Genomic DNA, 13,871 nt, shown 5'->3' with positions numbered 1-13,871 from the left:
AGTGCTTAACATTTAAACAAGGTCAATCAGATTGGTTAGATGTGAAATAGGTTATTTAGGTTAATTTTGTTTATTGTATTTAAATGTTAATCATAAAACAATGTATGAAGCATCATGTCTGCACACATCAAGTAATACCTTAGTTGTGATCTTTTTCATAAATATATGTAATATTTTATATGTAAATTAGATATTTATAATAAAGTAGATGAATATAGTAACGTAATAAGGTGTGTGTTGTGCTGTTTTTTTCTTTTTTGTTTGTTTTTTGTGTATGTGATATTTCCTTCAGCTAGAAATTCTATATATTTAACACAAGCGTTTGAACGATATCAGCAGTGGGAACATCTTGAAATAACTAAATTAGTAAATAACTGTTTTCACATACTTGTGGACATATGTGTTTTATAAGACGTGGCTTATTTGTGCTGCAACATTGTTGTTGGTGATCTCCGAAGTGATAGCGTTCTCCGGCAGGGGGCGCTCAGCAGTAGATGAGCCGCTGAGTGAAATGCTGGGTTTCCGCAGCGCTATGGTCTTTTCCTCTGGCCGAGCTGAGGGAGATCAAGGGCGGATTGAGGCCGCAGATACAATCCGCCTCCATCCACCTCCAGGGGTGACTTAAAAACCGTCAAAATGACCGAGCAGATGACATTGAGAGGGACCTTAAAGGGCCACAGCGGCTGGGTCACTCAAATCGCCACCACGCCGCAGTTTCCAGACATGATCCTGTCCGCCTCCAGAGGTGAGGAGCTCTGCTCAAACTCTGCGCTCTTTACCACAATTTACACTTTGTTATTAAATTTAAGTGTCCTGATAAGTATCTGGTCAAGTCTAGGTGTTAAAATCAGGCGTACTTTATTTTATTTAGTTCTAGGTCCTTAACTCATGTAACCTCTCCTTAACTTCTAGCACGAAGGCCTTGTTGCCTTGCGCAAAATGTGCTAGGGCCCTCCGTGGCTAAAAATTGGGCTTTATTTTCATGCATTTGTTGATTATTAAGCATCAAACTTTTTAAAATCTCGGGGCATCTGGTCCAGCTTTAATTGGCTTAAATGCCTTTGATGGACCAGTAATTCCTGAGTGCAAAAGAGCCACTAGAACAAAAAGAACTACACACTATCCTCAGGAATGGTTCTCCACGCCCTATCTTAGAAGTGGGTTACGTTTTGTGCTCCTCATGTTTCAAATGTTAATCACATTCAAAGATATGGAGACAGGCTTTAGTCACTTTCCCCAAAACTACTTAGCAGTAACACACTATAACAAAGCCACAATCCTCTGTACATATCAAATCGCTATCATAATGAGTACCGCGTGTCTGGTTTATAGAAATAAGATTTTTTTTTCTTATTTTCTCTTAGAAATGTCACATTCTCCACAGGTAATTTACAGGCTTGATTTGTTTCACTTTTACAGACAAGTCCATCATCATGTGGAAGCTGACGCGTGATGAGACCAACTATGGTGTCCCACAGCGGGCCCTGAGAGGTCACTCTCACTTCGTTAGTGATGTTGTGGTCTCCTCAGATGGACAGTTTGCTCTGTCCGCTTCCTGGGACAGCACCCTGCGTCTGTGGGACCTGACAACGTGAGTGTGGTCAGATAAGGTGGGGAGACTTTTGAGCCCCTGTGTTAACATTCACACAACAGAGTGAAACTATAAATCCAAACTTTTGTAGGCCCCATTTATCCTGGTATAGTGAGCAGCCGGTTCTGTGTATTGATGTATGTATGGAAATTATACAAGCTCTGGGTGCACAATTGCTTAAAGCTTCTGAACTCACTTATTACAAAGGGTGTCTGGATATTGTAATGTGTGTTTCAATAAGATATCCTTGTCGTTCAGAGGGGTTCAATGAAATGTTTTATTCAAGAGAAATGCTGAAGTAGAATTGGTGAATGATGGTGATAGTAACCAGGTGTCAGTATACCTAGTATTCGTACTTGCATAGACAGGCACCCAAGGTGTAGTAAGAAACAGTTCTCAAAGGACTTGTTTACTATAAAATAAACACTTTTACATTAACATAGTCATACTGTTGGTTTTGAGGAGTATTTTAAATGTCTATATTTGGGTTGTAGACATTAGGACTCCTGGTCTCTATCACCACCACTATAAAGAATTCTGAGAGGGGTAAGTTTCTTCCTGATACACCATGTTGTATCAACATTTATTGGCCTAACTCATTTAACAACCTCTGAGCAAGCACAACAGAACTGTATTCCCAAACTTGGTGGTTGAGTTATGAAGCAAAAGATTGCATTACTCTTTCAAATTTGAGCTGAAACGCAGATCTGCTCCTTGTGCATCAGTAAGCATTGGTTGTCTCTTCCTCTTTTAGCGGCACAACAACTCGCCGATTTGTTGGACACACCAAAGATGTCTTGAGCGTTGCTTTCTCTGCTGACAATCGACAGATTGTTTCTGGCTCCCGGGATAAGACCATCAAGCTGTGGAACACATTGGGAGTTTGCAAGTACACCATCCAGGTCAGTCATTCTTTTTATTGCTGGTTTAAGTCCAAGCTATAAATTTTGAAATGGTTGGTCCTGAGACCTGTTTCATCCTCTTTACAGGATGATAGCCACACAGAATGGGTCTCTTGCGTGCGTTTCTCCCCAAATAGCAACAACCCCATCATTGTGTCTTGCGGCTGGGACAAGCTGGTCAAGGTATATTTCTCCCTTAATATACGTAGGGTAATTTGTGCTCTGTTGGAGCCATTGCCGTGCTTTTACCCGATGATTTTAAAAAATCACTTGTTTGTCTGAGCTCTTGGGCTTTGATGACAAGTCCTGCAATTATGATGGGTAAAGATTTGATAATGAAAGATGTTTACATCAGAGTAATTAATGAGCGATAGGTTTTTTGTGTGTCTTTAATCTTGTTTGTTTCTAACAGGTGTGGAATCTAGCTAACTGCAAACTGAAGACGAACCACATTGGCCACACAGGCTTCCTGAACACAGTCACTGTGTCTCCTGATGGTTCCCTTTGTGCCTCTGGTGGGAAGGTATTGTTCTGAATTTCTATCTCATTGAGCTGTTTGGAAAAATACTTGCTTAATTTGTAGCGTGTAACTCTAATCGTTAGATAATTTAGTGCACATTTCTTAGACAGTGGAAAGATTTGTGGAAAGTTTTGAAGTTGAGGGGGCATTGAATTATGTCCAATGAAGAATTCTGAGATCCAATGTGGTGATGAAATTTTAATGCCATCTGTTTCACTGTGATGATAAAGAGGCTGTTTCTGAGCATTTTGTGTTTTGAATATTTGAAGGATTGCATCTAGTTGGGCAGTATACTTAATGTATTTATTGTGATGTTGTAGGATGGACAGGCCATGCTGTGGGATCTGAATGAGGGAAAGCACCTGTACACTCTGGATGGTGGAGACACAATCAATGCCCTTTGCTTCAGCCCCAACCGCTACTGGCTGTGTGCTGCTACTGGACCCAGTATCAAAATCTGGGTCAGTGCTCTTATCCTCACCGTCGAAGCAAATGGAAAACAGGGCTGGGATGGGGTCATTTTGTTAATGTAATTTGTTTGTCTGTGTTTTTGTGCAACACTTTTGTATTTACAAATGCTTATTTTATTTAACATTAGATTTCATGGGGGAAAAGTATCAATTTCAGTGTGTTTACTTTGCATTTGCAAAACGGCAAGTTGCCTGAAGTGGGAATTCAATGATGGAAACTTTTAATGTCATCTGCTGTCCTGTGATGATAAAAGAGGCTGTTTCTGAGATTTCTCTGATCCAAAGGTGGTGGGGGTGTGTGTGTGTGTGAGAGAGAGACTAACTTTGTTCTGTTTCTATCATCTCATCAGGACCTTGAAGGTAAAATTATTGTTGATGAGCTGAAACAGGAAGTCATCAGCACCAGCAGCAAAGCTGAGCCTCCTCAGTGTACTTGTCTGGCCTGGTCAGCTGATGGACAGGTATACTTGACTATTTTTATATATACTTGTTATTTTTGTGGAGCAAAGTGACATTCAAGATAAACTCCTTTGATTATTCAGTTGTGTAGACTGAAACCATGTGGTGAGAGTCCTGCAATTATGAGGGGTCTAAGTAACCTTGTTTTCTTGAAAATACAGTATGATATTTTGTTGAGCAACGTGATCATTTCTGTTCCTGTTTTTTCTCTGCCTTTTTCCAGACACTCTTCGCTGGCTACACAGACAACCTGATCAGAGTGTGGCAAGTTACCATTGGAACTCGATAGGCTTTTCTATTGTTTACAGTTGATTAATAAATGCTTTGTTTTGGACTTGAGTCACTTGTTTCATTTTTTTTTTTCCCCCTCATGGATGGACTATTATTGCTTTTAAGTCTGTGTGTATATGCAGCATACGAAGTATTCTCTAAGTCCAGTAAATTAATTATATTCTAAACAAATATATTGCTGTGGCTGAAGAGTATCATTCCAGCAAAGCAGGTGCACACTTCTTAAACAGACAAATTGATTAAACAAGTGGAATGAAGAGTGCTCCTGGTTTTTTGTTGTATCATTGCAGTCACACCAGCCCTTTGGAGAACCACCCTGCCCTAAGGGTAGACGGAAAACCGTCATTAGAATGGAATTGCAGCCATTAGTCCAACTAAATTAACTAGCAAAGCTTATAAGCAGGTGCACCCCAACATCTACCAGATCAGGGACAGGATTAAAATTGAGGGCAGAAGAGTGAGGTGTAGACTTGGGACACTGGATCAAAGGTTGAATATAAAGCAGGTATGCTGTTTTCAGAAATGTAACGTCATTGTGAATTGGAATTATCACAAGTCAAAGCTAAATCTTGATGAATGTGTTGGGTGAGCACAGGGCCAAACATAAAGGGAACCTGGTGTGTCTAATCTAAATCGCTCATCTGAAACTTGATTTGCCAAATAACGTGTATAAGGAAAGTTTTTGGTACGCGGGTCTCAAATATAAGATTGAAACTAAATACATAGACAGTATATTTGTATATATATTTAATAATATATATTATTTTATACACACCAGGTTCCCTATGTTTGGCCCTGTGCTCACCTAACACATTTATCATACTGAATATTATTTTATACTTATTCAGTTTCAGTTTTATATTTGAGACACCTGTACCAAACAATGTCCTACTGGAGTTAACACACAATTGCTCCATATATTTAATGTATTGTATATATTGTATGTTTTATATATCTGGAGCAATTGTAGCTGCAAACACTAAAACATATTGTAGCATATAAATCAGAAGAGCATTGACTACCGTAGGGGAAACGGGAAAGGTTCTTGCACAGAATTTAATTATAGAATATACAGTGGTGCCATACAATTCACGTGCATGTGCAGCAGATCGGATGGTCCCCATGTTCCCTATATAGTGCACTATGCATTGAATAAAATATTCTGGCTTCTGCAGCCAAACAATATGTGAAATAATTAACAGGGGGCAGAATTAAATTTAACTTTTTTTTTAATTAACAGAATTAAAATTGACTTCGTGTAACTCACGAAGTGCACTATAAAGGGAGTAGGAAGCATATTGTATTTTGCACAAACTACCGTGTGATGCTTCAGTGACGTAGCTAGTGTCAGGTAACTAAGCAACCACGACAACAGCGCTCCAGCGGTGGTTTACAACGGTTGCAGGGGTTGTATTTTAGGTGTAAACGCGTGTTAGACTAACACTATTCCTGGTTTTAAGACTGCAACGACTTCGTTTTGAACAGTGACGTCTCCTGCGCGATGAGGTGTGTGTGGTAACCGAGCAACCGCGTAGAAACAACGTCCTGCCGTATTAAACGTAAGTTCCTTAGAAGTGATGTTTACGGTTATGGTTTTTGGTTAGCTAATACACAGCACACGTAAATACGGTTATGTTCTTTAAAATGAATAAATCGACCTTTGATGTATGTTTGCTATGTTTGTAAATTTGCCTTGGTTTACTTCGGCTACTCTTAAACGCTCCAGGCTCCCTACATAGTGCACTACAAATGTCATTACAAATAAAACAGCAAAACAATAGACAAGGAGACGTAGAGCACTGTTCTGCTTTATATAGACAAATATCCCACTGTTTGGGTGGAAAGTTTTGGCTACACCATTGTCCTTGGCAATACTTTTCTAAATTATCTCTACCCATCACTCAACTTCATATTTTAATGCACAGTAATTATTTAATTTACGGTCATGTACACAAGTTATTTTATATTTTATGTATTTTAAACTTATATATGTGTGTGTTCTTTCTAGGCAATTAATTTCACTTAGAACATTAAGAACATGTGAAAACATTTTATTTGACCAGGGCTGTTGTGAGTGATGTGTAAAGCTGCTTTGTGACAACATCAGTGAATACATTTTGTTTGATTGATTGAGCAGTATTTTCTCTCGTCCCTGAACATTCCCTGCTGAGGTGCTCTTAAACAAGGCACCAAACCCTGAGTTGCTTCCTGGGTGCTGTGGCTGACTGCTCTTTCTTCCAGGTATGTGTGTGTGTGTGTGTGTGTGTATTTTCACTCTCGTTGATGGTTACAAGCGGACTCACAATTTCTGCATTTGGAATAATAAAGCATGACCTTTCTTCTTCTGTTTACAATTGAATATGTTTATCCATAGTAACCCAAAGCTATTAGAGATTCAGATTATTAAACTAAGCATGTGTAGTTTAGATAGTAATTTGCAATTTTTCTCCAGTTTTTTCAAGATAAATAAATGATGGTGGAGGAGCAGCCTCAGCAGCATTTGCCCCAGCCTCGTCTGTTTCTGGAAAGAACTTTGGCCCTGATCAAACCAGATGCTGTGGATAAATCAGAGGAAATTGAGGATATTATCCTACAGTCTGGCTTTACGATTTTACAGGTGGCTTCATGCTCTTTTAATGCCTTCTTTTTATCAGTATCTATATTGATAAAACTCCAAAGATGTGCATAGTAACAGATAGCTATGGAAATGTTATAAAACTGAGTATCTTTTGTAAAATTCAGATTTCCTTATGCTATAGAAACGAAAGCTTCAGCTGAGTCCGGAGCAGTGCAGTGATTTCTATGCAGAGCAGTATGGAAAGCTGTTTTTCCCAAGTCTGACGGCCTTCATGAGCTCTGGTCCAGTCATTGCCCTTGCATTAGCCAGGGACCAGGCCATAGCCTCCTGGAAAGCCTTAATGGGCCCAGCCAACAGTACAAAAGCCAAAGAAACACATCCTGACAGGTAACTGAAAGATTTTTCACTTGTGGCTAAATCACATTTTTTCTGTGTAATAGAAATTATTTATTTGATTTACGTCTCTTTTTTTATCATTCATTGCAAATCACCTCTCTGGACAACTGAAAAACTACACATAGAATAGGAGGCCCAACTCAAGCGGTAGCCACCAATGACCAACCATCATTGTTCTAATCTAGGACCCTTTTCCCCCTCAGCAACATCATTCCCATAAAAATGCCTTCTTCTCCAACACGGATTTAGGGAAATTTCTTTTTTAACATGTGCCTCTATTTTAATCATCTTTACACCAGGACTGCTGATTTTGGTAACAGCAATTCAACACCTCTATACTGAACTCTAAGAAAGAGGAGTTTGTTTTTTTCTATACATTCATTCTCTTTTGGTCCAAGAAAAATATGATGCAATTCCTATGCCAAATTACTTAATATGGCAACTGTATAAAGCAAACTTTATTTTCCTCCAGCATAAGAGCAAAATATGGGACTTCTGACCTGAGGAATGCGGTGCATGGCAGTGAAACTTTCTCAGCAGCTGAACGGGAGCTCAAATTCATGTTTCCCAACTGTAAGTGAGGAAGGTCTGTGTTGATTAAGTCAGTTGTGTATTCAATACTTGTTCAAGTACATGCATCTTTTTTGTTACAGCTCTGATTGAACCTGTTCCAATGGGTGAGGCAGCCAACGATTATTTGAATAGATATATCAATCCAACACTGCTCATCGGCCTTACTGAACTCTGCAAATCAAAACCAGCTGATCCCTTTGTAAGTATGACTATGTTGATTCTCAAACGATGATTATTGATGTTTATTTTCACATAAACTTTAAGATATCTGTGCATTTTTTCCTAGATATGGTTGGCTGAATGGTTGATGAAAAATAACCCAAATAAACCTAAATTAACTGCTGGAACTGTAGATGAAGATATAGTATGAGAATGGATTTACAAAAACTGACTGAGTTTTCTTTGAGCAATCTTTTTTCTCCAGTCTATTAAAAAAATAAACTTTTATGGCTAAATCATTTGCCTGTTATTTAATTTATGGCTTTCATTATTTTGTTTAATCTGTGTTGCATTTAAGATAAGTTAAGGTATGGTTAGATAAGATAATCCTTTAGTAGTCCCATATTTACACTCTTACAGCACTGAACAATATAACTGCACCGTTTTAAAGCTGCACTGTACATATATTCACCAGAATGTGTATGTGTTTTCATAGTTCACCCAGATAGTTGCACCACCCATGTCCAAACAGGCGAACCACAACAACAGAGTTAGCTGGTCTAATTTATTGGCATATAATACACTTTGGATGTCTTTACAAAGTAAAATATTATATAATATACATCTAATTTTAAAACCTTTCTGTATTATAATATTTATTTGTAAAGATAGAAAATTAAATGAAATTGCCTTATGCACCATAAATATACTGTATCTACTAAGACACAACACTGGAAACATGCAGCAATGTCCAGGCACAAAAGAGTTCTTTGCCGTGTGTTGCCTTCCTAAACCAGACAGAAGAACATTTTAAAAAGTGAGAAATATTTTTCGCCTAATTTAAACATAATTATTATTGACCAAATACATTTTATTTAAAAAGAAACTACTCCCTGCTGGTTTCACTAATGCCACCCCTAGTTTAATGCTCAAAAACTACAGGGACGATATGTAGACCAAACAATCCAAACGAGTGCTGAAATACTCCCTGGCTTTAGACTCGTTTCTGATATTTAAAAGCATGGCACGGGTGGGAGATTATGTTGGCTGATTGATTTGCAGAATGTAATCATATCATGACGTATCATGGTATTTTGGGACGTCATCCGCAAATAGAGCAGAGTTGAACCAGAGATGGTGCTGCAGAGGCTGATTAATATTTTATTTTCACAATTTGGAAAATTAGTTCAAATTTTAAACAGGACTTGTATATTATAGCAATATATTCCAATATATTTTTAATTAAATACCAATGGCATCATGGTGTAAATCCTCTTTAAAGCTATAGAAAATACGAAAACTGCTGCTCATAGATTCAGAAGTAGCGCGGTTTTAGTGGGCGTTACTTAGTGACGTAAGAGTACGTGTTTTAGCGTTTCTAATTGGCGGTTACCATGAAGAGCAGCTTGTGCCGACCAATCACAGATTTCCACCTGAGGTCAGTAATATAAAACCATCCAGAGGCGGCGCTTCTTACGGAGACGCTCATTTAAACGAGTCGTACGTTTTCGGACGGAATTTACGCTTTTAAGGTAATGTACATATATTTTTTAAACACAATGATGATTGTTTGAGTTTTACAGAATCCATGGAAACCGTGTTTTCTGTATCACGCTCTCAAGGATGCTAAACTGCTGCGGTATCCGAGGTTTTGGTCGTATGTACGAGCCAGCGGCAGATGCGGCTAGCGTTAGCCCTTAGAGCAGATATAGAAGCCTTAGAACCGTTAAAAATCGTTTAACCTAGAAATAATGCGCGATCTTGTTACAGAAAACGTCCATTATTTTGCTTTGTGGTGTAGCTGCAGTGGTATTCCCATTTGCCAGTTTTATTTTTATTCGATTTTTCAAGTCCACCTTAAATAAGCATTCACGATGCACTTTTTAAGGTGGAACGGAAAATTCCATCTGAAGCAACACGAAAATGGAGGCAGCCATTTCCTTACATAACGCCAGAACCGATATTGCGTTTCCCGTCGTTGAAGTGAAGACGTTCTGACGAGTTTTCGTTATGATCTCAATCTTTTCATTAATTTTTACAGAGCTACGATGTCTGAAGCCGAGCAGCAGTTTATGGAGACGTCGGAAAATGGGCACGAAGGAGACTTTAACGGCGGAATGGAGAGCTTCGAAGCGGACAAAGACGCGGCCGAGGATCAAAATGGTGCCAACGAGGGCGGACAAATAGAAGCGAGTAAAGGAGAAGAAGACGCCGGGTACGTTTTAAAAATCACACACAAGCCCTATGTGAAGCGGCCGATGGGGCCTTTGTCCTGTCTTTGTTGGCGCCATGTGCCGGCGAAGGGGGGGATGGGCGCTTTAAAACGAGGCCTACAAGCTACAAAATCTCCACATACAGGATTAGTGGTGGGGGGTAACTGGTAACATTGGTAACAATGGTACACTGTTATTCTAACATTGTACATGTAACGTTATATGTTTGCAATAAGTCAAGACAATGCATACAAAATTATTATTCTTTGTATATTTAAACAAATTTCTCATATTAAACCCTCAACAAGCTGAGATCTGACACTTATTGTTTTTTTCTTTTTTGCAAGAGGTCATAACTTGGGGGAAAAATGTAGAATATTCATAATCAGCCATTAAACATGCCCATTTAATTTGTACTAATGGCAGCATTCAAACAGAATATAGTAGCTTTAAAAGTATGTTTCATTCATAACCATGTGTTGAAGTAGGGTTAATCTACATTTTTACAACTACGTGCATTTTTAAACAATGAGCAGTAGGTTTCAGTAGTAATCTCCTTTACTGTATTCATATTGAAATAATTCAATAAAAGGTTAAGTCTCTGGTGCATCTTTAGGCATATAGCATCCCATTTGCATGTCTTTTGTGATATTCTAAAGAATGTCATAAATCATGAGCTTAATAGTGACCATTGTTTAAATTTAAATGAACTAGTTCATATGCATTTTCTTGTCTTATGGGGTTACTAAATGTTTCCTGGGTAAGTAACTCATGCTAAAAGTCTACCACGCCCCCTTTTTATTGTTTTCTTATTTTGAAGTACGCATACTTTATTTCTCTAGGAAAATGTTTGTTGGGGGCCTCAGCTGGGATACTAGTAAAAAGGATCTCAAAGATTACTTCTCTAAATTTGGTGAGGTGACAGACTGCACCATTAAAATGGACCCAAACACTGGACGCTCAAGAGGATTTGGTTTCATTCTGTTCAAAGATTCAGCAAGTGTAGAGAAAGTAAGTTTTTGGCTGACTGTTAATGCTCTCTTCTCTTAACTCTGGCTGGTACCAAAGCTGTGTTGCTAAACTTTGTCATTTCTTTTGTAGGTACTGGCACAGAAGGAGCACAGGCTTGATGGACGACAGATTGACCCAAAGAAGGCTATGGCGATGAAGAAGGAGCCTGTGAAGAAAATCTTTGTTGGTGGCCTGAACCCCGAAACTACAGAAGAGAAGATCAGAGAGTATTTTGGTGCCTTTGGAGAAGTAAGTTCTCTAGATCCAGCCAGCTTGCTTATTTTGTTGTGACTTATAATTTTTTATTTTTTTTTTTAAGTATTTGACTTGGGGTATATATATATATATTTATATTTACACCCCTATTTATAACAGATTGAGACCATTGAGCTTCCAATGGATCCAAAGACAAATAAAAGGAGAGGATTTGTCTTCATCAGCTTTAAGGAGGAAGAGACAGTCAAAAAGATCCTTGAGAAGAAATATCACAATGTCAGCGGAACTAAGGACTCCAATGGGAAAGAAGGACTTGTAAGTATTAACGCATCTCTTTCTAGCTTTCTTAAAAGGCATTTAATGAGAAACGCATTCACCTGTATACGAGTTTAAAGAAAAAAAATTGACCTCACTATAAAGGCATTAAACATAAAGTCTGTATCCCAAAAAATGTATTTTGGGAACTGCTAATGTTTGCAAAGTTATATTATTTTGAGGACAGAACTTAAAGGATCTTTCATGTCTGTTTTCAGTGTGAGATAAAAATTGCCCAGCCCAAGGAGGTGTACCAACAGCAGCAGTATGGTGGTCGCTATGGAGGCAGAGGCAGGGGACGTGGCGGTAAGTGATTAGAAGCACACAATCTGGTTAAATCTGAGCATTGCATGAAATTCTGTTAAAGAATATATGAGAAATTCTGTACAATGTGATGTCAGTATGAGGTTAAGGCTGTGAAACTGTATGTATTGTTGATATTTTAAAAATTTTCAGTTTGAAGCCTCTGTGATACACATGTAACCTAAGTACAATTTCTGACACCTACAGGCCAAGGACAAAACTGGAACCAGGGCCACAACAACTACTGGAATCAGGGTTATGGAAACCAAGGCTATGGCTATGGTGGGCAACAAGGCTATGGAGGATATGGAGGCTATGGAAACTATGATTATTCAGCAGGCTATTACGGCTATGGCGGTGGCTATGACTACAGTAAGCGCTCCTTTCCAAACTAAGTAGTTTTTAGGCTTCGGGAAAGCAGGGCTTATTTAACTTCTATGCTTTTCTTTTCAACCCCGTTTTAGACCAGGGCAACACAAGCTATGGGAAAACTCCAAGACGTGGTGGGCACCAGGGCTACAAACCATACTGATCATGTGTAGTGCAGGTATGCTTTGTAGTTTTTATAGGTGTCATAACTTAAAATGGGACTGAGTTTGACCTGGGTTATTTTCATTCATTTTAGTGCTGAGGACACAAATGGTCAGGGATGGGAATATTGATTGGTGTCACATTTTTATGCCAATGTTAGGCCCACATTCTATAGTCTTTCTGTTGGAACAAAGTACTTCTGTTTCTGCATGACTCTAATAAACATTGTTTCTCTTTCAAAGGGTGTAAGACTTCAAAACCAGTGAACTGGTCCCGGTGAACACAGGGGTTCAGTCTTTTACTTTTTGGATGTTTGCAGAATCTGGCCTTCTGCTTCATTTTGTACAGACAACATAATAAGGAACTGGGGGAAGCAAATGTCACTTTTCACGTTTTATTTTATACCTTTTTCGTTTTGTCCATTTTTACATTTCCAAAGACGGAAGTGTTATTTTTTTACTGTACTTTTTGGTACCTTTTGAATCTAATGTATTGTATGGTTGTATTTTACATCTTGGCTGTATTTACCACACCTAGCCTCAGAGCTCTCAAACCTTTTTCATAATAAATGATTTTGTTTAATTTTTTGGTGTTTCTATATGTTTCCTCTTGTGCTCAGTGTTGCAAAGTTGCATGGCTCAGAAGTGAGGTGAGCTGAAAAGGGAAGATTTAGAGTGTAAGCTTGTGTGTAATTTGCAGGCATTTGAGTTCCTTAAGTGACCATTTTTCTTTTGTTTCCCCTCTGCTTCATTTCAATTTTGATTTCGAGATTTCTTCCCGTCTTATTGGTTAGTTTAAAAAAGTGACTTTAATAGTGTTAAAAGCATACCTCAAAGCATACACCTGTAACTGTAAGAGGATTCTTCCTCACTCACTGGAATCTCATTCCTCCAGTGTCTTGGACAAATTTGGTGGAAATAAACTTGGTTTTTAAGACGTCTATTGTATGTCTAATGCTTTTTATAGAAATGCTAACTGCGTTTATTAACTAAACCCCTGACCCAGCCTGATGCTGCATATTCTGCTGCATGTTGTCCTTCTGAAGTTGCATTGTAAATCGCATGTCTAAAAGCATGAGACCACAGTGCAAGTTGAAGTGATGTACTACACTTTAATTTTGCTTGTTGATGCTTTTACCTTCTCTACACAACTTAACATATGACACCAGTTTTGAATGTAGCACATTAAAGCTCCCAAATTGCATTTAGTCTAAGTTACTTGAATTGGATCTTTAATACCATGAGAGCACTCTTTCAGTTTCAGTGCTATCAAAATCAAAGCTTTGGGGACTTGACAACCCTGGTCCGTAGCTACGTCGTATTGTTGGAGGCACCCTAACTCGT

The 13,871-nt window shown here is 38.5% G+C and overlaps 3 protein-coding genes across 6 annotated transcripts; all 3 read left to right on the top strand.

Annotated features, from left to right (window-relative positions):
- Positions 1-525: 525 nt before the first annotated feature.
- Positions 526-4,276, top strand: rack1 (receptor for activated C kinase 1). The gene is made up of 8 exons (XM_066648848.1): positions 526-745; positions 1,420-1,591; positions 2,346-2,493; positions 2,581-2,676; positions 2,906-3,016; positions 3,334-3,474; positions 3,834-3,944; positions 4,166-4,276. The coding sequence occupies exons 1-8, from the start codon at positions 637-639 to the stop codon at positions 4,229-4,231; spliced, it is 954 nt and encodes a 317-aa protein (XP_066504945.1). The 5' UTR covers positions 526-636; the 3' UTR covers positions 4,232-4,276.
- Positions 4,277-5,562: 1,286 nt separating this feature from the next.
- On the top strand, positions 5,563-8,225 carry nme5 (NME/NM23 family member 5). Of its 4 annotated transcripts, none has more exons than XM_066649799.1 (7): positions 5,563-5,792; positions 6,405-6,474; positions 6,686-6,850; positions 6,993-7,198; positions 7,680-7,780; positions 7,861-7,979; positions 8,067-8,225. In XM_066649799.1, the coding sequence occupies exons 3-7, from the start codon at positions 6,704-6,706 to the stop codon at positions 8,148-8,150; spliced, it is 657 nt and encodes a 218-aa protein (XP_066505896.1). In that variant the 5' UTR covers positions 5,563-5,792; positions 6,405-6,474; positions 6,686-6,703; the 3' UTR covers positions 8,151-8,225. The 4 variants fall into 4 exon arrangements, with proteins under 4 accessions (XP_066505896.1, XP_066505895.1, XP_066505898.1 ...); XM_066649798.1 differs by having other exon boundaries at positions 6,371-6,474; XM_066649801.1 differs by having other exon boundaries at positions 6,371-6,474; positions 8,045-8,188.
- A 1,108-nt stretch (positions 8,226-9,333) lies between these two features.
- On the top strand, positions 9,334-13,464 carry hnrnpaba (heterogeneous nuclear ribonucleoprotein A/Ba). Its single transcript, XM_066648916.1, has 9 exons — positions 9,334-9,471; positions 9,981-10,154; positions 10,995-11,163; positions 11,254-11,412; positions 11,539-11,694; positions 11,913-12,000; positions 12,205-12,369; positions 12,462-12,544; positions 12,771-13,464. Exons 2-8 carry the CDS (start codon positions 9,988-9,990, stop codon positions 12,527-12,529), a joined length of 972 nt encoding a protein of 323 aa, XP_066505013.1. The 5' UTR covers positions 9,334-9,471; positions 9,981-9,987; the 3' UTR covers positions 12,530-12,544; positions 12,771-13,464.
- Positions 13,465-13,871: the final 407 nt, after the last annotated feature.

Source organism: Hoplias malabaricus, chromosome 17 (genome assembly GCF_029633855.1).
Source record: "Hoplias malabaricus isolate fHopMal1 chromosome 17, fHopMal1.hap1, whole genome shotgun sequence".
Classification (NCBI taxonomy): domain Eukaryota; kingdom Metazoa; phylum Chordata; class Actinopteri; order Characiformes; family Erythrinidae; genus Hoplias; species Hoplias malabaricus.
Note: the sequence above shows the minus strand (reverse complement) of the source record. Positions and strands in the feature narration are given on the sequence as shown.